The sequence below is a fragment of the Sylvia atricapilla genome, chromosome 9, assembly GCF_009819655.1.
Source record: "Sylvia atricapilla isolate bSylAtr1 chromosome 9, bSylAtr1.pri, whole genome shotgun sequence".
NCBI classification, from domain to species: domain Eukaryota; kingdom Metazoa; phylum Chordata; class Aves; order Passeriformes; family Sylviidae; genus Sylvia; species Sylvia atricapilla.
In genome coordinates, this window is record NC_089148.1 from 141254 (window position 1) to 166536 (window position 25283).

The window sequence follows — 25283 nt, forward strand, 5'->3', positions numbered from 1 at the left end:
CAGATACCTGTCTTTTTCCATATGTTAGAGCCCAGCTAATAAAAAGGTCTGATTACTATTGCTTCTATTTTTGCTAGAAGAGATATATTTTTTCTCAATTATGCACACCTCTCCCTGCCCCTCAGTTTCCGAAGAGATAGTACAGCAACCCACACAGCTTTCAGAAATATTTGTTTCCTGAAGGCATCAGTTTGGGCGTAGCAATTCTATGGCTAACAAGCCCCAAACCTCTTTGCAAGAGCTTGGCCTTGATGTTGTTCCCTAACAAGAATTATGGTGAATACAGGGGCCATAATGATCATCAGGGCTTTGCAGCTACCATGGTGTATTTTCTGTGATTACTGTCATCCCAGAGAAGAGTTCTGTTGACAGATAAATGCTCTCCTATTATGAATAAGAAGACAGACAGATGGACAGCAGCTTGGCTTTTACCATTGCTCCTCAGTGTCCCACAGCAGCACATGCACGGGATGCACTCCCACTCTCAGCTGGAGGGCACCAGCCCCTTCCAGCTTCTGGCTTGTAAAGGGATAAACATAAATAAGGGCAGTCAAATGGTAGAAGGGAAGAAAGTAGAAGAAAAAGATTGAGAGAGAGAGAAAAGCCAGCAACATGAGTTAAAAACTGGGCAGAGCAGAGTTCTAAAGCCGGAAATGGTACGAAGCTTCAAAGTTGCGAATGTGCCAGTTAGCACAGCTGGTGAAGAGGAGATCTAGGAGGCAAAGCTGAGAATAGAAATCATGCATCTGAGAAGCTACTGGTCTTTCTCAGAAATAACAACCTTTTATCAGATTTTTACCACTTTCAATTGACTCATAGCCAGAACTGCAATTAAGCTTCAATATATTTTATAAAAAATAGTACTTAGTTTACTTTCACATAAGTGAAGAGATACAATTGCACAATGGTGGTTACAATGGTAGAAATACATATTGTTGATAAAATGTTTGCAAGAGATTTAAAAACATACTGTACAGCACCACATCTGAAATTGGATGATGGCAAAATGAATCATACTCCTTGTCTAAGTAAATTAAATTTCTAAATCTTTCTTTCAGAATAAATAAAAAAATACAATGTGCCATATGTGTCTGACACTACCAAAATGTTTCCTGAAGTTAAGCAATATATTAAAACAAAAAAATGAGGTAAAAAAAGACATTCATGCATTTAAGCCACCATTAGTCTCTGACTCTAAAATAAGGCAGATCATAATCTTTTAAAAACTTTAGCCATTTAAATCCTCTTTAGTGCTTTTCAAGACAAGGTCTTGACAGACCTTGCAGAATCATGAGTTAAGTTGCTTTTTATTTCTGACAGGTCATTTTTTACAGGTTCAGCCATATTTGAAATGCATTACACGGTAGAAAATGCTTTTGTTTAATGAGGAAAGAAATGTAAATTAAAAGGAACTGAGAGAGATGGATGCTTTTGAGTTAATCACAAATGAGACTGCTTTGAGGGAGGGATGTAAGGGAAACAAAATTATGTGTCATCCTCAGTTTTAATGATGTGGAAAAGGGTGACGTTAAACAGGACTTGATGTCCATTATTCCAGGCATAGAGAGCTCTATCTCTTGCATTGTAGTCAAGCATGGATATATGAAAATACTGATTATGGAAAGGAATGTCTGTGTACTCATAAGTGGAGGTTTTTGTGGAGTAGGAGTAGTAGACCTTGGCTCCTGTTAAGTGCGAGTTAGTGACGTACAAGGTGCCACAGATCATGAAGGATTCTCCAGCACTTCTCTTTGGATAGCCCGTGCTCCAGCTCTTCAGCACCTCCAGCGTGTCTTGGTTCAGTTGGCTGATGACAATGTTGCCTGCATTCTGGTTGGTGGCATACACAGCCCACAGCCCAATCTCATCTGCCATCAGGTCGATATCTGAGAAGCCACCCCAGGTGTAAGGGTAGACGTTGTGGAAGCCAGCGTACTCCAGGCTACGCTGCGCCAGCACCCGCCCCGTGTCAAAGCTGTACTTGATGATGATGTTGCTCTGGTACTTGTTGAAGTAAAGGGAGCCATTGTAGACAACGTGGTTGGTTCCTGCCCATTTGAATGGAAGGTTGTATGTCCTTGATTCGGCCCCACTGACGAAGTCTGAGATGGATTTGTATTCACGGACGATTTTATTGTTAGTGTAACTATCCATGTACCAGACCTGGAAAGAAAACAAGGATTGGGATTGAACATCTTGAACACAGTGTGTGCTACGTGATCACGATATGGCATGGTGGAGACATTGCACAAACAGAAGAAAAACAAGTTTTAGATGTGCAGCAGGCTATCAAAGTGCAATATTGCTCACATTCCTTCATGTTACAAAAGCAGGAGGAACTTTTGAATTTCTGAATCAAACTTGCCTGTATGGGTGAACTCTCAACACAACTGTTCCTAACTCCAGTGTATGCATTTTCAGAGAAATTTAATTCTGGATTATTCAGTGTCTGGGCCTCTGCTATATGGTGCTTGCTTAAAGATATTTCCAGAGACTAATAATCTAAGAGAGATGGGAAATGGCATGTGAGACAAACTTGAATTATACTTAGGAATAAATGTGGTTAAATTTTTTTTCAGCTGATTCTTTATTCCAAGAAAAACAGTCTTTTCTTAGTAAAGGAAAATAAAAACAATAGCGATGAAACCAGTAAAGTCTCAAAGCCATTTTTTCTCCTTAAAACAGAATTATTACTTCTTTTTAATGTTCTTTATACAACTTTCATTTTCCCATTTTTTCCTTCATACAATTTGATTTTTCTCCTTTTAGTTTCTCAGAGTTTGTTGCTCTCCTGAAGATAATTAACATCTCTGGAGTCAGTAGCAAACCTGCATGGACACAGCAGGCATGGGAGAGCTGCACACAAACCTTTATTTATTGTCATTTTTCTGTTGCCTTTTCTGTTGCCTTTGGGTTTTTTTTCTGTATTCAAAAAATTAATGTTGTGGGTTTCATACAAATGAAACCTAGTGTTTTGACTTCCTTTGATGGAGAGAGAGTCTCAAAACTGTAGCAAATCTGAGATTCAAACAACAAAACAATAACATAACTTGGATGTGATGGAGCAAATGATCTGACTAGAGCCTACACGGACCATAATCCTGCTAATTTTAACTGTGCTGCATTATGGGTCCTACTCTTGGGTAAAAACATTGATGTTTGTTTTAGATTACTCTGGTTCTTGAAAGACCTCAGCACAATTAAATATGTTAGGGAAAAAAAAAAAAATACTTGTCAGTTCTGATAGATGTTTGTCAACCCTGAAAAGGTTGAAGGAAATGGCACAAAAGTGCTTAGATAACTTTTGTCTTTGGACATTTTTCCAAAAATACTGTTGCTTTTTCTCTGGAGATGTTTGAGTGTGAAAATGACTGAAGTTGAAAAACATGCTTGGGAATGTAACTTCATAGGGGAAAATATCTTTTAATAGATTAAAATAAAGCAAGTAAGGCTCCAGGACACAAAGATAGTGCCTTAACATACTCGGTTATTTTTCTCTGATGCCAATGGATCCGTCATCCAGGCTCCAAATCGGGTTCCAGATATCTTCACTGTAATGGGGCCTGTAATTTTCATCAATTTGCCACATGCTGAAATCAAAAAAACAAATGAATTAATCATAACTTTTCTTGACATCAGCTAGAGCACAAGACCAAATCCTCCAAACTACATGGTGATTCCAGGGGATTCAGGCTTATGTTGAAGATTGATTGCTACCTTCACTGGAGGAACATTTCCATACTGAAGAGCAATATAAATATGCAAAAATATACATATAGAATTTTATTGGTATAGATTTTTGTATTTAGATCTTTTGAAGCACAGTTATAGTCTTTGGGCATAAGCTAAAATACAACTGGTAAAATATCTTCTAAGCTGAGGTGAAGAATGTTTAAAAATGAATGAAATGAAGACATAATCCCACCCTCCCTTTTGCCCTCAGAAAGCTCAGCACAAAGCTGGGATTCACAGATGTTTCAGTTTTCCATTGACCAGGATAACAAGGGGGTGAAGGGCAGACACAAAAATGAGCTTGCACAGATAACACTGCTGTACTCAAAGCTTGTGCCCAATTGCCCCCTGCTTACACACACACACAGCTCTTTCTGTACTGGAGGCTGCCTGAAGAAGGTGAGTATGAGAATTATTTAGGAAGCTTGGCTGTATTGGTTGGCTTCTAATCCATTTGACTGTCTGGGAGGAAATAATGAAAGTCGATACCAACTCGGATGCTGACCTTCCTAATAACTCAAAAATCTATATTTTAGGGGACATTAGTAAGATATCTATTAGTCACAAGCTCCTGATGGAATTCATATGTTTACCAAGATTTAATATCACACAGTGGTGTGCATGTAATTAGGTAGAATAGCATGTTTTTAAATAAAAGAATGCAAAAAGAACTGGATTTTTTTTTAAATTTAAAAACAAGTGCTTATCTGTGCTACATGGTTGTGCTATACTGATAACTGTACTTATCTAGGAAATGTAGAAAACAAATGGTATCTGGTGTTGAGAGTGAATTTATTCAGCTCAAAAGAGAGGATTACATCCAGCCTGAATTTTGTACTCTGTAACTGGAAAGGAATGTATTATGCCAACCTATTTTGGTCATTTAGAATGGGGTTAATGCTGTGGTGAAAACTCAGAGGCTGCTTGGGTAGTTGTTGTTCACAGCCAGGGAAGTTGGACTTATTGGAAACGAAGATAACTGAATGCATGCTGAGACCTCAATGTGCAGGGTAGGCTGTGCCTATTTTCTGTGTCAATTAAGAGACATTATTAAGAGACATATCTCAATTTATGCATGTTGCAGTACTTTGAAGATATTTTGGAATTTCCCATTTTAAGGAATCTTGCAGGTTTTTTAATACTTGGTTATGATAGGATATAATTTTTTATTCTAGATTTTTTTTGTAGGTAGGCTGCTAGCATTGTGTGCTGAGTGCTCTTTTTCTACAGAACTGCTATTAGCTTGAAAGGTAGAGGACTATAACCTATCAAGGTGAAGGCTTTTGTTTCAGGTGGTCTGTTAGTAAATAGTCTCAGAAATGGGCAAGAGATAACCCTACTGGAGGTTTGAGTTTGATTATGGAATACTTAATTTGGAATGAGTTATCAGAAAACTAATAAGCAGAAAGAAATCAGAATAACGATTACTCCTGAACTTGCGGTTTCTAGGATAATTAAAACACAGTGAATGCATGAGTTATAAGGTATGCTAATATTAATTGGTGCCTTTACAACATAGTACTGCAATTAGTGGGAAAGCATAAAAAGAATTAGAAATCTGAAGCACTGTTTCTTCTATGAAAAAAAAAAAAGAAATCCAGGAAGCTAAAAGTGGACTTATAATGAGTTGTGAATCTTTGCTTCTGCATGGGCAAAACCTATGGAAGAGCCCCTGGCAGAGCTGTGAGGGCTCCCAGAGCCACCTTTTGTGTCACACACCAGGCAGGGCAGGTATGTGGGCACTCCAGCTGGGCTCAGCAGTGCCAGGGCATGGCACAAGCAGCGTGGGCACACAGCAAGCTCAAGGCTCTGAAGCTGCAGCAGGACAGGGCAAAAGCAGGTGGTGTTAGGAGTCCCTGTGGGGTGTGACACAGCTCTGGGGCTGTTTGGGTGCTGCTCTGTGTGTGAGGAGCTTTTGGAGGTTTGGGAACAATTGAGACATTTGTATGCTGAAGCGCCAGTACTGTGGTTCCTGTGTTGTACTGTATTTATCCTGAATGTATAGCTCACTGATTAGAGTTAGTTACACAGTGTTCATAATTAATGAATCTCTTCAGCCTTCATTTTGTTTAAACTATATAACTGAGCTGTGATTCCCTGTCACAGAAGTTAGATGCTTTTAGAGAATGATCTTTCAAAGTGTATTGAGATGCTGTTCAATGTGAAAAGAGATGACATTGTATTTCAGCTGCTAAATGATCAGCAGTTTGAGTCAGGGTACTTTTCTGATCAAATTTTTATTCCCAGACAGCATGCAGTGATCAAGAAAGGAAACTCTTAGGAGAGCTGCTGTATAACTAAGGGGCAGTTGACTGAAGCAGTGATAAAGCTTCCCTTTTTGGCATGACAAAACAGTGCACTTTGTAGGAAGCATGAGGACTTTTTTCCCTCCTGCCCTATAGTAGGTCCCATTTTTCTTTTTCTTCCTCATTAAATAGAAACCCATAGATCTGCTTATTCTATGACATAACTTGATGGAACTTGTATTTAAAACTAAAGAATACTACAAATATTTTTTCCACATATGGTAAGTCATTCCCGTTGTATTAATAACTCATATCCATCAGCAAGCTGCTTCTGTAAACCCCAGCAGTACCTGAGGTCTGCTGACCTACTTGCTGATAGCATGGACAGTAAAAAAGAAGCAGCAGAGCTGTCAGAGCCCACCTCTCTCTTGTGATCTCAGCCTTCTCACAGCTGAGAGATCCTTATGACTGGGTTTCTATTTAATGAGCAAGTAAAAGAACTCAAACCAGTCAGGAAGTCCTCTTAGCTCAGAAAGTACTGCTTGAAAGGACAAGGCCCCAAAGCAAGTCTTGGTTGAATGGTCAACTTGAATCAGCTGATGCTGTTTTGAGCTGCTTAAGGCTGCACAAGTAACTTTTGCAAAAGTCATGTTTAACAGTTCACTGACACAAGATGAGTTTTCTCTTGGTTTTAAGCACTTCCAACTTTGCTTTCAGTCCAAGAAATTTTCCTTGCTCCTCCACCAAAACTGGTAACAGCTTCTTCTTATCTACTTAAGAGTAGTGATCTAATCCCTGTCTGTATTTGCAGCTGCAGAATGAGCCTTTTAATTGTTTGGGGGGCTGTATTAAAGTTGATCTTGCATGTAGAGGGTTTTTTGCTAGGGAATGGTAACACTAACATTTTGAAGGCAGATCATTTACCTAAAATTTTTCTGTCATGAAAAGTCCAGGATTTTGAAATTAATGAAAATTCCAATTAGCTTCCAGTTGAGGCATTTCTTTAGCTCATTTTGTATGTAGAGAAATAGAACAGAGAAAAATATAATGTGAATTGGAAATCACCTCTGAGCTATGAATTTTCCATAGTAGTGAGGGGAGTGACAATTAAAACTAGCCTATGCAATTTTTTTTTAACACAGCCAAAACCTCCAAACCTCCTTCCCTGCCCACACTTTTTTTTTTTTTTTTTTTGAATTCTTTTCCCTGGCAGAAGGGAACACATGAAAAATTTTGGTTTATAGCAATTTGATTCCATGATAGAAGGACCAGATGCTAGTGAAAAGGTAGGTCAAATATATCCCCCTACTAGCACATGTGAAGAAGTTCAGGTAGTCTAAGAAAAACGTGATATTTCTAGGCTTTTTTTTTTTCCCTTCTCTAAGAGGTTCAGATGGGGTTACACAGAAAAGCAGTGGGATTTTTAGAAGCCCTCAGCCTCTTTCCCTTGGCTTTGGAAGAAACAGCTGCCTACATTAGAAAGTCCCACCCATAACTGATTGTAGTAGTTGGAAAAGCCCAATCACAGAGTCTTTTTAAATCCTAAACTGAGCTGCACAAGGAACATCATATGCACAATCCGGATGTTTCTGGCTTGATTCCTCCCCTGTAACAATTCAGTATAGTGGACTCCTGTAAGTCTGTTCATGATTTCCAGTATTTTTTTATATTAAGGAAGAAGTTGAGCATGAAGTGATCATTAGAAAGAGAAAACAGATGTACTTTTGTACAGCCTGTGGGCTGTGAAAGTCTATGGGCAGAAAGTGTCTGGAAAGCTCCAAGGTGAGAAAGTACCAGGAGGAGGCTGTGATAGCTCAGTTGGAGAGGAGCTGCTTTGGAATAGCTAGAAATGGCTAGAGAGTCCCATTCTCTGTGATGTGACTAAATAGTGGTAGCTGCCATATAGAGCAACTGAGGGTATCATTTGTAGAAGGACTGGCAAGGGAAATAAAAACACAACATTCTCTTGAAATGTTCATAAGCATCATTATTATGGCTTTTTTGTTTTGTTTTAGGTAATAAATAGGGGAAGATTAAGTGAGTTTTTCTTTGGCACTTGTACAAATGAGTGACAAGTGTTTTACTGCTTGTACTTTTCTGCTAATGGTCAAATTTGTCATAACATACTAATATGAGGGAATGGAGAATTAGTTCTTAATGAATGTATCTTTGTTTTCCTGCATTAAATGAATCCAGGAAGCACCATAACATGGTTATTAGAGTTTGCTGAGAGGAAGGTCCTGGATTTTTCCGAATGAGTGCCATGACTTGCTGTGTAATCTTTGGAAAATTCATTTATACTTTTGGGGTGCCTGTTCCTTCATCTACAAAATAGGGATAAGAATCTATATCTCTATTGCCCAGTTTTATACTAAACGATATTTGTAAAGTTCTTCAAATCCCAAAGGGAAGAATGCTTTGAAAGTAGAAGTACCACTGCAATCAATATCAATAGTCTCATGTCTGCACTAATAGCTCCTCTGCCACTGATGTAACAGAAATTCTTTGGATACATAGAATATTCTACTTTTGAATTTCTTACAAAAATGTTACTGTAAAATATTGTTCAGAGTCTAAATTATAATCAGATGTAGCTAGACATTAATCCAATATATATCTACTCTAATTATATGTCAGAGTATTGGTTTCTATTAATGCTACCCATGCAAGTTTTATTCCAATTTCATAACCATGTCATGACAAAAATAGGAGGGTTCAAAGCATACTGTACAATCTGCATTCTCTTTTAAATACCCATGACTTAGATGACTATCAGCAAAGAACCCATACATGCATATTTAGATGTGAATTTGGGGTGTATGTAATCACATGCACTCTATTCCTGTGTAAAAGGTGCACACACCCTTTAAAAGTTTTGTCAACTGATTTCCCAGCAGCTTCATCTTGAATTTCCGCTTATTCCAAAGAGGAACAAAATCAGTCATCACAGCTGTTGTAATCATTAAACTTCAGTGAAAGTAAGATAACTGCTTAGTGCACTGTAATGAGTGTTGAAAGTGTTGCCAGTGCAGATGGAAGAACCCTTTCAAGTGGCCAGGACAATATAAATAATGCATTATACTGCAGAAAAACACCTGCTAGGGAGAAGAATAGAGAATAACTATTGCATACATTGATTAGAAAATTGTATTGTGAAATGCAACAAAATCTGTGAAGATTCAAGCCAGATCCTGTGGCACAGTGGGGCCATTGGCTTCTGGCTATCAGGCTGGCATGGGCAGGTACAGCTGGACCACCTCTAGAGTGGCCAATGTGGCCACAAAGCAGGTGTTGGCATGAGAGCTGCTTTCCCCTCGTGCTCTTTGATCTGAGCACACAGCCCCAGCTCTCAGCAGTTACAGGAAGCCAAACTGAGGCTGTTTGTACTTCAAAAGGCACACAAGGATAGGCCAGAAAAACAGCCAACCCATTAGCAGGGGATCATAAAAGTCATTTAAGCTTTTAAGACCAGGGAATAATGCCAATAAGGATGAATGAATCTTAAGAAGGTCCACTCCCTTTTGATAATGGATATGCTTCATAATTTATTTTACAGAAAAACTTTCTCTCTACTGCTAATATATGTAATTTTAACTTTTTTTTTTCATTAGGTACATCAAGAGATTAGAATGTGTTGCAGGAATCCAGGATAGATAGGATGCATGTTAATACAGCTAGTAATTCTGTTGTCCAAAATGTATTTCACACCGTCATTGCTTCACTATCTGTGGTTACAAGATGCTGTAAAAACAAAGAAAAACAATATACTTGTTGAACTGATGCTTTTTGATATCTAATAACTTACTGGAACACTCACTATCAGAAAATACTGTTTATTCATAGGAATTTTCTTGTTTGCTGCAGTATTGCACCACAGCTGCTTTTTTCTGACGGCCTTCTGTGAATGCAGTAATGTGCTATTATGTGTGTGTACTGAGGGAAAACGGGATCATAAGAAATTTCTGTTTGAAGAAGTCTGTCATATATTTTAACACATCATCTCTGTGCTATTTCTAGAATAAAATAAAGAAATAAATTATTTAAGAGGCTAACTTAACCTAGATTTTTCTCACTCTATGCATCACAAAAATGAGGAGGCTCTGCTTATCCAGTTAAGAAGATATCTAATGTCCTGGGTAGCATTTAAAAGTAAACATCCTACACTTGATAATTGAGACACTGATCACAGGCCTAAACCTTGAAATTTCAAGTTTTTTCATGTTCAGTGTTCAATTGCAAAGTGCTTATTTTTCATAAAGGCTGGATTGTTTGCTGTAGTTATCCAGGCTGCAACAGTGATCCATTCAGAAATCTCCAAATACATGGATAGACTGGGAAGAGGGGAGACTGCCTTGTGTTTGTCAGGCAGGTTACCTATCCCTAATGGAAGTTGAGGCTAGCATTTGATATTGATCCTTCAGCTCCTTGTTTTAGATACTGAGCTAGTGCAGATTTTCAAAAATGCTCAATATTTGGCTTCTAACTAAAGGCAGCACGGGAGCAGCCAAGAAGGAGGCGGCCTGAAGTAAACCTGGTGCAGCGGTAGCAATGGATTGCTGCTGTTTATCTTGCAGAAATCATGGTCCCTTTAAATTAGTTGGGAAAATTTGGTTAGCTTGTAATGTGAATTGGAGAATGGGAGATCTCCTTAACACTAATATTGCAGGCTAAAGACATTACAGTCAGAGCGGCCTCTCAGGTGATACAGTAAGATGCTGGGGTTATGATGTGGACATCTCAAAACTGATTACAATCTATTTTTCACTATTTTTTTTCACAGTATTAGCCCAAAGATGACTCTAGTAGCAGTGTCTGAGCTTTTATGAAAGAATATTTGTAACTCTCCAAGTGGTTTAAACCTCCGATTTTGAATTTGCTATCTGTTATGATTTTTCATCTGATTTCTTCTGTATACAGTATGGCAGTACATTATGTCACATACTTAGAATGATATAACTGACCTTAGGTCAAGTTACTCTTTTTTATTAGGGTAGCACAGGTCAAAATATAATGCAATCTTTCAACCAAGAAGCAAACAAATCTCCCCTCCCTCCAAACCTTATTCTTTCTAAAGAGAGACAACTAAAAATGTACAGCCAAGGGACCAAATTTGCCATGAACTTGTTAACTTACTGAGCTTTTTCATGCAGTCACGAAGCCTGGTTTCTAAATTGACTACACGCTGGTGTAGTTCCTCATAGTCATAAGCACCAATCTCTTCCTGAATCCCAGTGAGCACAGTAGACAGATTTCTAATTTCTTCCTTGAACTGTGTGATCAACTTGGCATCAGTTTTGTACTGTTCTAGAACTGGAATCAGTGGCAGGAGCTCATCCATCTTTTCTTTCAACTCCTGTTAAAGGCAATCATATGTTCATTAAAGAAGTTTAAAGGATTTCAATTCCCTAATTTCCTTTAATGTAAGATTTATGCCAGATTATTAAAACAACTTGAAAATGATTATTTATTTTAATTGCAGATCTATTATTAGTCTACTATGAAAGTCTCAGACACCTCAGACATAATTGCAGTAAGCAGTAAATAAAATGCATGAGAGAATAGTCTTTCTACTGAAAGTAAAGTTATCTTCAAATGACCTGAACCACTGACTCTCCCTCCTCCCTATCCCAAATTCAAATGAGCAGACCTTCTGATGTGAAATTAGATCTTAATTGTACTGGATAAAAATTACAACAAACTGATTTATTATAGCCTTTCTTCCCTTCAGCTGCAGTAAATGTCATGCAACACTATGAATGCAGAATTCTACTTGTTTGCTATGAATTCCACTGGATCTCCCCCTTTAGCATTGGAGCTTGTAAAAAAATAATTTCCTCAGTACGACATGCACATTGATACAGAAAGAACAAGAATCTATTTATAGTGACATTTCTCTAATGACTTAATAATTAATCATTCCTCCCAATTACAATTAAAGTAAACAGAGCAAAAAATTATCATCATAAACGAAGATTCATTACGCTTTTCTTTTGAATGGTGCTTTTGTGGGAGCATTTCAAGCTGAGATGAGACCTTAGCAGTCTGTGCTACTTAGTACCTTGTTTCCAGCAGGCTGGAAAGGTGATGTAAAATGGAACCCACCTGAAAGTGCTTTGTCATTAACGTCTTCCGATCATCTTCAATTTGCCGAAACTTGGCCTTCAGCCCTTTCATTTGTGTTTCCATTTTCAAAACATACTGGAAATCCCTCTGAGTCCGTAGATTTAAAACTTCAATAGATTGGGACATATTCTGAACCTGTTAAGATAGAACAATCTCTAAATGCATTTTTTGTTGCTTTGCTTTTATTCCTGGTTAAATGTCAGGCAATGAAATGCACTTTGTCAATTAGTTGTGAGTAATTTCTATCACAGCACAGTTCTACACTGACAGTACAAATACTGGGGAACAGGGCAAGACCTTGAAGCCATAAATTGTTTGGACTAATCAGATGTAAAGAGAGAGAGGTCCTTTAAGCATCATTTTCCCTGGGCTTGGGAAAGGCTGTCAGGCAATACAGTGTACTTTGAGACCTGTAGTAGATGTGTCTGTGGTTCACAAGGTGCTCATATAGCATATGAAGGGACAGGACTGAAATCTGGATATTTTCGTCAGTACAAGGAGCATGACTTCCATTATTAGTAGGCATTTATAGAATCATTCAATATAAGACATTCATAAGACTACCCAGAGATAAGCTGGGGTGTGTCAATGACCACAGAGGTGTTTCCTCATAATTCTGTAAGTAAATGTAAAGTTAGAAATTTTATTCAATTGTCTCAGTGGTAGATAACCTCTATCGGTTTTTTCTTTTACAGATGAAAAGTAGTGAATGTTTAGGTAACTTTTGTAGAGAAATTGACTTTGTAGCTATAGTGAGAACTTTTACCACAGGGATGCAACAGTAAATGTCATCCAGAGTAAACTACACATACTTTTAAAAGTTTCTGTTACTAAAGCAATGCTTTTGTTAGCCATAAAAATAACTAATTTTCCAGTGCACTTATTCTATTTCAGTGTTTTGTTTTCCTAAAACATGAGAAAACTAGGCCGCTGTAAATGTATTAGGCACTTTATTGAAGTTGTGGCTCAAACAAAATACGTTGTACCTTCCCAAGAAAAGATAAATCCAGCAATACTCCCATGGTTTGCAAGAATATGCAATATTTGAATGGATATTCATGTTTGGAGCTAGCTCATTATGATCTACAGAAGGTATGGATTTAGAAACTACTTTTAAAAATAGTATACATTGGTTATTTTACAGTTGCCATTAATAGTTCTGAGAAAGGATTTTTGATGAAAAAACCAGTCTTTTTCCCCCTTTTGTTACCTAATTGTTGAAAGCAGGCAAATATAAGTCCTTTGCATGCTGGAAGAACTTTGAAAATTTCCATTTGGCAGAAGCCACATTCACATAGAGGTTCCAATAAAAGGACTGTATAGACTCAGGGAAGTAGTAATACAACATTACATACCCATGATTGCCACAGTCCTAATCATAAGAAAATAGCTTTTAGAGGCTGATGATTTAGGTTCATTTCTGTAGCAACTCAAAAACTGTCTTGTGATCTTATACACCCCTCCAGCCCCCACCTCAAAAGAATGTGGTTATTTTTCCAGTAATATTTTAGTATTTGGGGAATGTGCTGGAGCAAGAACTGAAGTATTCCTTTCTTAAGTAAACAGCATGAGGAGAGGCAGCTCCTTTTCCCTCTGCTGGTCCATCAATGTCCTCTCCATGTTACGGGCTCTGTCAACTTGAAACAGTCCCTTCTGAAGATTATGAAAGCACAGGGAGCAAAAATCTATGGAGATCTGGCACTATATTAATACTGGACTGATTTTTCTATAGCTAGAAAGATACTTGTGTGCTAAAGATGCATTTTAAAGTCTGTATTTTATATTGATTTTTGCTGCTGTTCAAATACTCTCTCAGGCCTCAGGTTCTGTACCACTGGCTGTGATACAGGAACTACAACCTTGGTTACTTACATAGGGAATGCAGAATGTTTGTGTTTTCATAGTTGCAGCATTTTTTCTGTTGATGCAAAACAAGATTTCATTGGTTTCACCATATATGCAATAGTGAATAATCCTGGAATTAAGAATTGGGCAGTTGGGAAAAATTTGCACCACTAGAAAATAAATTAATACACTTGACGAAAAGAAACAACGAAAAAATTAGAACTTTTTATGTTCTGTGCAGTTTGATTTCAAGATGCTGTGGTGTCTCTCTCATTATTTTTTTGATAAGAGATGAGAAATTACCTTCAGCAGTCTCATATGATTGAAGCAGAAGCTGTAGTTTAAGTCCCACAGCACCAAGCCAGTTTGAGGTGGGATTTGTAGCTGGTTTTACACAGAAAAATCTATCCTGTTTTATGTAAGAAAGAATTTGGGAAGAGTGACTAAGAGAGAAGACATAAAGGGTTGGGAAAGGTGTGATGTAAGGAAAACAGATAAATAACAACCAGAAATCAGAACACAGGTAAGGGATATACCCTAAAGAACAATTTTGATCAGGTAACTTCATTTGTTCATTACGTATTAACTGAGAGGGAAAGCAGTAGATTTCCATGGGAAATTTAATGACCAAGAGGAGGAATTTTTTGGGAAGACTTACCTTCTCTAGTAGCTGTCTGAGTTGCCTGCTTTTGGCATCTCTTGAACATAGGTTTTGTTCAGGTGCAACAACAGTGCAAATGCAGCGGCCATCAGGATCCTGGGCTGAACTATAAACTTGCCACCCTTCCTTGGGGCTAATCTGAGTCTGTAACACCAAAACAGTAATAGTCAAAGGAACTGAATTGAATTTTTTATTGTTTAAAAAAAACCACTGCAGCAAAATACTTTCATTTTTGCAGTACATGTCTGCAATGAGGTTCCTACTAGTCAATAATTATTACTCTTGACTAATTAGTTGGTATTTTCCCAGTTTTGCCATATCCCACACCTTTGTAATAGTTCTCTAGAAGAGTTCAGCACACACAGTTTCCGGGGCAGATGGACAGTGTTCTGCTTGTGATTCAGCACAAACCTGGTGATTTAATTCTTTGCAAAGGGACATTATAGTTTTTCATCAGCAGAGAACAAACATGTCCTTTCAACCTGGATGACTTTTACTTTAGACTAATGGAAACAACAAAGACAGGAAAGAACAAACATATGAGCCTGGGGAGAGCACAGTGTATGACTCACAGGTGGGAATTGGCTCAGCAGCAGTTTGGATGTGGGGGACAGGTTTGCTCTTGAAGCTGCGCCTCACTGTTCTCCACTGCACTTAGTCAAGGGAACAGAGGCTTGCTCAGGGCAGGATGGAAAAGTGTCTGGTTAGCCAAGGGGAATGGGGCTCATGGTAAGCCACAGGGTGATTAAGACACTGAATGTCCTTCACTGGACAGCAGAAATCTGGAAATTTCTAACCTGCTCTTTTTTACAGCAACAATGACTGAGAAAGAAAGGGGAAAAAATGAAAAATAAAAATCATATTTGTTTGCAGAGCAAGGTAACACTTTCAACCAATATCTGAAGTTTTTAAAAAGGTACCAGATTTGTGGTGCTTGGTTTTGTGCAAAAAAACCCTACATGATTGAAATTCATGATTTCTTTATTTGGCAGATGTGGCTGAGCTCAGATAATCAAGTTTTTTTGTGATCACTTTCCCCGCTCTACTGGCACTACTGCCACCTGATCAAAACAAAAGTATGGATATAGCTCAACTCAATGAGTGAAGAAGATTCTTGAAATAATATTTAGAAGGGATTTCTATCAGCCGTGCACTATTGTAGCCAAGGGGAGAATGACAGTTTTTTACTACTTGGAATCTGAACATATCAGTATAAACACATATATTTGTGTGTGTATAAATATATATATCTCATAATAATTAGTGTCCATCTTGTAGTTACTCAGTTATAACTTCAAACTTGGATGTAAATGTGATAGGGAACTTCTACTTACACAGCCACAAGAACTACCAATATATACTGTAACTCAGTGACATGAAATTACACTTAAGGAAAATAAAATAGAGCATTTCTTGTATTCTCATCTTGCTGCTCTAAAAGATAATTGGATTTTTCTTACAACATAATTAATTTTGAGGTAGTAATATTTATAGACTACAGTGATTTTCTGCAGTAGTATTTTTCCTGCATGCATACATTCAATTATTACATGTTGGTTAGCAAATGCATAATTTTTAGTTAAAATTCTGAGTTTGAGAATTGTGAACTACTATACAATAAATTTATATTTTACATAACCTACAATTATGTAAACATCTGATTGCAGTTATACAAAAAGATACATAGACAAGGGTGTTTTACTAAGCATTTAGGAAAGTGATGCACTAATTTCATATATGAATACCAGGATAGTGTTCCCTCTTATACAGTTAAAGTGTTACTTGACTTTTTAGGCTTCTCATGAATTCATAGCTATTCGCAGCTTTCCTGTCGGTTTTTATTAACTGAGGCTGCTGTATATGAGCATCAATGATACAAAGTGATATTTCTGTCATTTGTATTATTCCTATTATCAGCCTTTTAAAAATTCTGGTATCTAACTTCCTAGTACCGTTTTTATTTTGTTTCTAACAGCTCTTTATTTGTTTAACTATATTCCAGTAAAGAAAAATAGAAAGGACTCAGACCCCTTGAATACTGTAGTGAACAGTTACAAGGTAACATTATCCAATTTTCAAAGAGAAAGCTACTGCCAGATACAATTTTTCTAAACAACGCAATGCATTTTTCTGGACCAGTAAAGATAGGAAGAGCAGTCTAGACAAACGAAAAGGCACTGCTGTACCCTTTTTAGCATTTCATGCTCTAGATAAAGGCATTTGTTCTTACATATTTAAGGATACTATTTTAAAACCTTCCCTTTTAAGACCACAACATGTTCACCAGCATGCAGTTTTATGATGCCCAATAAGAAGCATGCATTAAAGAGATGATAGGAAGATTCGTAGCTAGAAAAGAGATTTACAAAGAGGCAACAAACTAGCACTTTTGCTGGCACTTAAATACTAATTCAGCATTAAGATGGCTTTGCAACAAATAACAGCTACTTACTAGAGTGTCTGAAGTGGTTATTCTGGTGGTATTTAGTCCTACCAGAGAAGGGAGGAGTTTGGGACATCCAGTTAGAGATCATTGCCATGGTACTAAGAACAGCACCAAGCTTCCGCAGTGGAGGACTCATTGCTGTGTAGCTAATGAGTTTTCATAGTGAGTGATTATCATCCAGTGCAGGGGCTGGCAGTGAGAGGCGTGACTGCAGCACACATCCACAGCATGAAAGGAGATCAAGCTACCCAGATTTAATCATGCATTAAAAACATTCCTATCCTCATTTGCCCTCTTTCTGCTCTTACTAACAAATACTTCTGACTGTCTTATGCTTATCACTAAATTAACAAAATCCTTTCTATGCTAATAGTCATTGCAGTTCCAGTGGAAAATGGCGTGGGTGAATTATCTTTATAGGTGCTAGACAGTCAATTAGCCCTTAATTAGTTCAGTCCAGGCAGAGCAATGTGGTCCTGCCTGAAAGGCAAAAGCCTGAGCACAAAGAACCCTCTAATTTCTCATTTTTGGCAGAAATATGCTGGAGTCTGTCTGTAAATATGGTTCTGCACTTGTCCATGAGGAAGGGGCAAGACTGTCAACCTGCTCATCAGAGCACCAGAAACTTTTCTGGACCTCCCGTGATTTGGCTGATCTCATAAATTACAAGCACCAGTGACTTCATTATTTGCAGAACTTGTTGTTAAGATCTTTATTGTTCATAAAAGAACACTGAGGCCGTGAAGAGTCATATTTCTCAGTGTTCTTGTTAGTTTACAAGTTTTGTACCATGAGTCCTTGCATTATTTCCAGGGTTGGCAGACTCACTATGTTGTCATTGGTGCTGGGATGGGAGATAATTGGGGAATGACACATTTTGCCAACTTCTTTTGCATTTGCTCTTATATCTACTGCTCCCTAGTGCTGTAGAATGAGCTGCAGGCTCTGTAGCAATTTACCTTACTCATATATTGAGTGTAGGGGGTGAAAAGAAAGCAGCAGAAAAACAGTCTAGAAATCACTGTGTGCATAGGGCAGTTCTTACTTTGTAAGAATTATTTGTTAAAGAAGTGCTGAGTGAGGATTTCTAATGGCAGTTATTTAAGAGAAAACTTGCATAAAGTTTGCTGAGAGACAGGCTACTGCATTTTCCCCAGGGCAGTTATGGACTTAGTTTTGAATTTGCTTCAGAAAAGGCAAATTACTTTTCTTAAGGAGTTTGGCAGTTCTATGAAGGAACTCTGCATGCAATGAAACTGAAGGCATGTATGTTTATGGGTGTGTGTCATCATGGATGTAGTTATTAAAGCTAAGTGACCCTGCAAACAGTTTTTCAGATTCTCAGAGCTTGTCTACCAACTCAGGCTTGACAGGTCTCTTTCAATATCCATTCAGAATGATTTCCATAAATCTCTGCAGCTTAAGGAGGACACATATAAACTTATTTTTTAAAAAAGAAATTGAAAAAACCCATGGAAAACTATACATTATCTTAAGGAGCCACTCAGCAACAGAAATATAAAATCTGTCTATCCAGGTATTAAGCATCTTGTGGTAGTTACACAGTAACATGAGCTGTGAAATGTTTCAAATACTCAAAAAACTAATCCACTGAAGAAACATCTGAATACAGTGAAAGGATGAGTTTATGTAAAGCTTCTGCACAGGAAAATAAGCTTTTGCTAGTTTCCCTGTATATATAAACATTGTATTAAAAGACCTAATTATGAAAATAATTAAATACTAAATATGTTTTAGTTTTATTTCCCAGTAGCATACTGACTGTAAACGCTGGTTTACCTGCTTTTTGACTTATTTCACATACTTTTTCTACAATCCTGGAATAAACTAACGCACAAGGGCTGTTTTCTGCAGAGAACTAGAATTGCTTTGAAACTGTTAACTGATAGTTGCTGAACAAGAAAACATGATTTTTTTTCTGATTTTTTTCTGAACAAGAAAACATGCTGTTTTTTCTGATAAGAAAAGCATCCCAGTGAAGAAAAGCTGCACTGGATCAGTCTCCCTGGTCCATTAGCTCCTTTGACTACAATGATCAGCTGTGGGTGCTTAAAAGAGGAGTGTAAGAACAGAACAGATGCACAGTAATGCACTCCTTGGGGTAACCTGCCAGCAAACTGATACTCACTGGGCCAGACTTTGCAACTTTGTGTTCATGATGGGTTCTTCTGGATTTATCAAGTAATTTTTAAAGTCATCTGCATTTTCAGGAGGCACAACATTCACCTGCAGGAAGTTCCACAATTGAATGACGTCTTTTGTGAAAAACGTTACTAGAAGTTGTGCATACATCACAAATTTGAGGAATGCTATGTGGTCACAGCTGCTTTACTCAGAGTATTTTCTGCATTTCAGGAGATAAAGTTCCTGTAAGCTTGGATTGCCTGATGTACATTTCTCTGTAGAGAGAGTCCCGGTGGTCCATCCTTGATATGGTGGTTTGGAGACTTGACAGGTGAGTCAGGCCTTGATGAAGGGCTTAGGAGGTGGAGGCATTTGAGCCTTTCCCTGAGTCAGGGTTTCTGTGGAGAGGGGCTCACAGCTGTCCCCTGAACAGATATGCAAACTGAACTGTTCAGACAGACATGAAAAGTGAGGCTTTTTGCTGAACTGTCACATTTCATCGCCAATTTGTCAATTTCTCAAGCACCTCCACTGATTACCTCCAATATGGATTAGGTAACATTTGGTAATGTTGGATACTTTCCCAGTTTTATTAAATTCTTCTGAAGTGTCTCAGCATCCTATCTAGACCTAATACAGAAAAAGTATTCTAATTCATCAGTTTAATCACCTTTTTTTACTCCTGTCCTCTTTTTCAAAAGTTTAATAAGCACAGTAAATCCCTCAGTTCCAAGACACTTCCTGAATGCAACGATTGAATTTTGTTTTACCACACTGAATTGCAGCTTTTGATATTTTTGGTTTTCTTCTCTTCAACATTTGCTGTTTCACAGAAGAATGTAATTGGTCCCCTCCTAAATTTTAACATTGCACAAAACACATTCAAAAGGCAATAAGACTTTTCTGATACACAGATTAAAAATTATTGCTGATTTTCTTCGTCCAGGGTAGTGTCAGCTCCTGGAAAGGATGCTGTTTGTTGAGTTATTATGATTATTCCCAACAGATGACATTCTCCTTGATTCTAGTGACAGAATATTCATTAATGCAGCTCAGCATTTTATTTTCTTCCAACCGGTTTAACTGTGAAAGAGAAAGCTTGCGGCCATGTGATTCTCCACATTGCTGCTGGATCCAACTCCACAGAACTCAGCAGGAAGTGATGCTCCAATCCTCTTGGCTGGTTATATAATGTAACATGCCCATGGTGCTGAAGTCACATCTGCTGGAGCTGCACAGGGGCTCCACATACCCCCAGTGCTGCAGTGCAGGGATGAGGGCAGCTTCTCTGGGAGCCCAGGGCTTTCCTCCTGGGGCTGCAAATACATGGCAGTTCCATCCTGGGCTGCTGCAAACGTAATGCCAGCCCTGGGTGTGCTTACATAGACAGGGACAGAGCGTGCTCTGTGGAATTGTCAATATTCTGTGGATCTGGTATTTCCTGTTTTGTGCACCCATTTGTCAAGTATTGCTTCAGGGCACTATTGCTAGAGAAGATGTGCATGGGAACACAGTCTTAAAAAGGTTTCCTTCCTGAACAGTGGAAATATTCAATGAAATTATATTTTGAATGTGTTTTTACCAGAACTGCGTCAGCGTTCAAACCCCCTTTTTGTTAAGGAAATAAAATTATAAAGTAATTTTAGCTGTATTTTACCATAAATATTTGAGTAAATTAAAAAATGGCAAGCAAACAGTAGAAAATTTTTCCATCACATCTGAGGCCACAGATACAAAGATCATACCTTAAGCCACAGAATAACTAAAGGTTTATTCTCACATTGTTAGGAAGTAGAAACAAAACTTCGTGATCTGTGTTTTCTTTCAGCTCCTTATTTCTTGTATTTTTTTAAAGCTGCAATTTCACATTTCTAGTTTATGATTAACTGCTGTGAATTAATTTTCTGAACAAAAGCTAGAATGCAATAGGAATTTTAAAATCTGAACAGTATTCTTTATTACCCTAAAATTCTGATGGTATGATAACTTCCTCTTTTAGTTAACTTCTTCTAAAGTCAGTAGAAGCTGAAGCATCTACACAGAATAACTTCAGATGCCATACTTTGATCTTACATAAAAGTCTGTCAATCTGTAGCAATTTCAATGTTGTTAATGTTCTTGTATGCTAGTCCTGTAATATTCAATTACTATGTTACAAATTACTAGGGTTTTAAAAGGTATTATTTAAGATCCTTATTTAATAGTCTGAAGGCTCTTCTAGTCTCTGATATTTACTTTCACTTTGAGATACTGTTACGTTTTGATAGGATTAAGTCTACTAAAATCTCTGTACTGTAAAAACTAATTAACATCAGTATTAGGAATAGCAACTATTCCTAGAGAAAACATCCTGAGTCAGCAACTTGTGAAAATATACCCAGCCACTCACCCCAAAAGCTAATTACCTGCGGGCCAGAAGAAAATACTGTTGTAAGAAGGAGGAAATGATGAAGATCAGCAGCAGTCACTTAACCCTGATGTTAGCGTATTTAATGTATGTAAAAAACAATGCTACTTTAAAATTTTCTTACAATTCAAAATTGTGTTCATGGATAAATACTACCACGTAAACACCTGAAGATTTGCATTTTATGTAGAAGTGATTGCATACTTATGGCTCAGCTGGCTTAACTACATTCCTTTGAAGCAGAGCAAAATCAGGAATCCTAACTCTCCGTAAATTTGTAGTTTGACAGATTAGGTTTAGAAAGTAAGCTCAAGAAGAAAAGCCAAAGCTTCCCTCATTGCACTGTTGTTCTATAGTGTGTTTAGTTCTTTATCTTTGTTATAAATGACTATTATAAAGTTGGCTTTTCGCAAGATGTGTGCTATATGATTAATAACTTTGTGGTAAGGATATAAGTTTTTATTTCTGCTGTTAGTAAAGAAAATTAGGCATAGTGGTAGAAGTGATATAGTATACTTAAACTGTCTGTTTGGCTGGGATAACATCCAGTGAACATATAAAGACAACTCTGCTATTTATACACCAGCTATCAGCATCTCCCATCTGAAGAAAGCACGGACCAAGGCCCAATCTGGAGGTGATAATGAAGACACAGCCAAGAAACACGCATGCTCTAAAAAGGCGGACCCAAGGAGGGGCCATGCAAAACAGTCCCTGGAATATGGAACCTAGTTTATGGAAAAATATGAATATTCAACAGACTGATGCAACAGAAAGGGTATTTAAAGAAAGCCTGTGAAATAACAATTTGTGGACTTGGCTACATGCCAAGTCACCCAGCCGACCATACTTTGCTTTTTTCCTTATCTCTTAATTGTCTTATCTTTTTATTAAAACCTATTTCTTAAAATCTACCAAAAAGTGAATCTCGTTTTTCACATCTTCATGCGATACATTGTGCTCAGTAGTACATTGGTTTAAAAAATGGCAGCACATTAGTCATGTTCCTGTGCCTGATTATTTATTCACATTATGTTAATGCGTGCACAAAGCAAAGTCCTCAGAATTGGAATGGCAATTAACATTCATAGAGCTGCAGACAGACTGAGAAAGCACAGACTTGGGCTATCAGTTCAACTGCAGTTCTCTGAATTTAGAGAATTGTGCCTTCTACATCTTACTCTGCTTTTGTTCAAGAAAACCCAGTGGCTTTGCAGTGCTACTTGTGAGTAGCAATATCCAGGGTTTTTTTAAGAGCAGTTTGAGAGGTCTGTGCCCTTTCCCGAAAATCTCTTTCCACAGCTCAGCAGTGCATACACAGTGACATTCTGCAGTCAGGTGTCTCCACCGAGAGAAGTATTGAGCAAGGGATTTTTAGTCTGTTGTCCATTAAATGTTTTTGTACCAATGCTCTTGAGGTGACCTTTCTGAAGTGGTCTTAGCTATCTGCTTGTTCGTTTACCAGGCTTCAGGGAGCTTCTTTTGAATGAAGACATTAAAGAACATTTTCATGGGTTTTTTCACACCTATTCTCTTGTGTTCTGCTGTTAGCATATCCCAAGTGTACAGAATAACAAAGTAGTGTCTCCACAGAAGAATTAGTTCATTATGAGAATTGACTGAAACAGGAAGTAGGATGGGGAGTCTGCATTAGCAAATTTTGCAGTTAATTGAAACAGCTGGGAAAAACAAAAGAGTGGTTAAGTGAAATGAAAAGAAAAGCTTCTTCTGTTGATTTCCCCCTGTTTTAATTTCTAATAACGTTTTTATAGGTACTTAATAAAACCTCATAAGCTTTTCCCTCAAATGTGTAATAAGATGATGGATCTAATGGGAGAAAGAGCACATTTTCTAAAATACATGGAAACATCTATTTAGTAGATAATGACTAAAGATTGTGCAGACAGTCCTTCCTCCTTCAACAGGGGCTGGAAATCTGCATGTTTTTAGAGGATTCTGGTATCCCTTATCTTGCTCTGAGCATTCACAGAATGGCAGGGTGCAATGTTGGATGGTTCTGGGTCTAGAATTTGTTGCAGTTTTGCTTTCCTTTGAAAACTGTATGGATTGGATATGAGAATTTTTACGGAATTCCTCCTGGATTAATTATCATGCTTAATGTACAATTTTGATTTTCCATCCTCGAAATACATATTATTCTGTTCATGCTGGGTGAGGTAGGTGAACTGGCTTTTACTGAGAGTAAATTTTAAGAAATTAAAGGAGCTTCAACTGAAATTCCCCATGAAGTTAGATAATATATAATCCTGGAGAGAGCTTGAGCCATGAAAATCAGTAAATTATGTAGTAATTTAATAAAATAAGTGGTTTCAGCTGGCTCTGACTGCAACTAGTGGTTTGAAAACAGAGACCTAAGCTACTTAGAACCAAAGTGCATTTACACTGTGGAAATGGGCAGTATATCTGGCCCTTCCCTTGGTTAATGTAAGCTTACAGCTTTGCAGTCAGCACTTACACACCCTTGTTATAAGGGAGGCTGAGAATTAATTCATGCCTATAATAATATTTTATATAAAGTGCTGAAAGTTATACAAAGCACCGTTTTTGTAAAATTCAGACTGCAAACTCAGGGAGAGACTTCATTTGCATTTGAAAGCACAGAGCAAAGTTCAGAACCAAGGTGGTAGACTTCATTTGCACTTGAAGGCACAGGGTGAAACAACATTTTCTTGAAACGAGACAAGAAGCGATCATCATCTGACTACCACACCCACGCCACCTGGACCCCCGTCGGGCCAGAGGGAAGAGAGGAAAAGACTTCAGTAAACAACTATGCAATGCAAGAGATAACACCATATCGGGACGGCTGAGGAGATTTTACATCCTGGATCTAGCCTGAGGGCACAAAAACTGTATAAAAAATTAAGATCCAGCAGCAGTTTCTCGTGAACAAGAGATGGACTGTTTTACCAGATAGACCGTTAGTCCAACCGTTAGTCCAACCTTGTCTCACCAGGTGCCGAGTCCCGGGGCTCAACATCTACAACAAACAATTGTATTTTTGGTGGTGGGCTTTTTTTATTTCTTTGTAACCAAATTGACTTTAATAAATTTCTTTATATAAAATAATTCGGCTATTTCGCTTATAACACCCTTGAACTGGAGCTTGCCTGTGGACTGTCGCATTCAATAGATACAGGTAAATTTGTTCAGTGCCTTTTTTAAATCTCCTTGAATCTTTGCAAGTGAGTTGAAGACAGAAACGAAGAAAGTGGAAAGGGTTTGCAAAACAAAATTCCCTGTCGAAGAGGAGTTTTGTCTTTGGGAAGACTTAGTGGGGTATGTCTGCACTTATAAATATGACTGGCTTAGGGCATAGGGTTGAATGCTGGCCCATAGCAAACTGTAATGTTTGCTGGTGCCACACACAAAGGTAGTTACCTTTTCCTTTTATGCCTGGGTATGGTTCAGGTTAGATGATTTGGACATGGATGCAGCATTTCAAGAGGGAAAGACCAGTTTTGCTGTATGGAAAGGAGCTGTTCCTCAGAGCCCAGAAACCAGCTCATCTCCTTTTTATTTAGCAGCACAGCTGTATTTGCATTTGGCCAAGTGCTGTCCTTGGACCTGAGAGCAAAGGAACCATTTACTGTTTGATTTCTGTTGCATTCTGTCAAGCAAGTCTTTGTCTGTTCTTTGTAAATTTACAGCTTTGCA

General features: G+C 37.9%; 1 protein-coding gene across 1 annotated transcript in view; it reads right to left on the reverse strand.

Moving 5' to 3' along the window:
* Positions 1 to 831: 831 nt before the first annotated feature.
* OLFM3 (olfactomedin 3) overlaps positions 832 to 25283 on the reverse strand; it is a 61278-nt gene continuing 36826 nt past the window's right edge. The window contains exons 2-6 of the mRNA XM_066324567.1: positions 14605 to 14751; positions 12081 to 12236; positions 11112 to 11331; positions 3484 to 3590; positions 832 to 2163 (exon numbers count right to left, since the gene is read on the reverse strand). Coding sequence (XP_066180664.1) covers positions 1486 to 2163; positions 3484 to 3590; positions 11112 to 11331; positions 12081 to 12227 — 1152 coding nt within the window. The 5' untranslated portion in view covers positions 12228 to 12236; positions 14605 to 14751 and the 3' untranslated portion in view covers positions 832 to 1485. The remainder of the gene's footprint in view (positions 2164 to 3483; positions 3591 to 11111; positions 11332 to 12080; positions 12237 to 14604; positions 14752 to 25283) is intronic.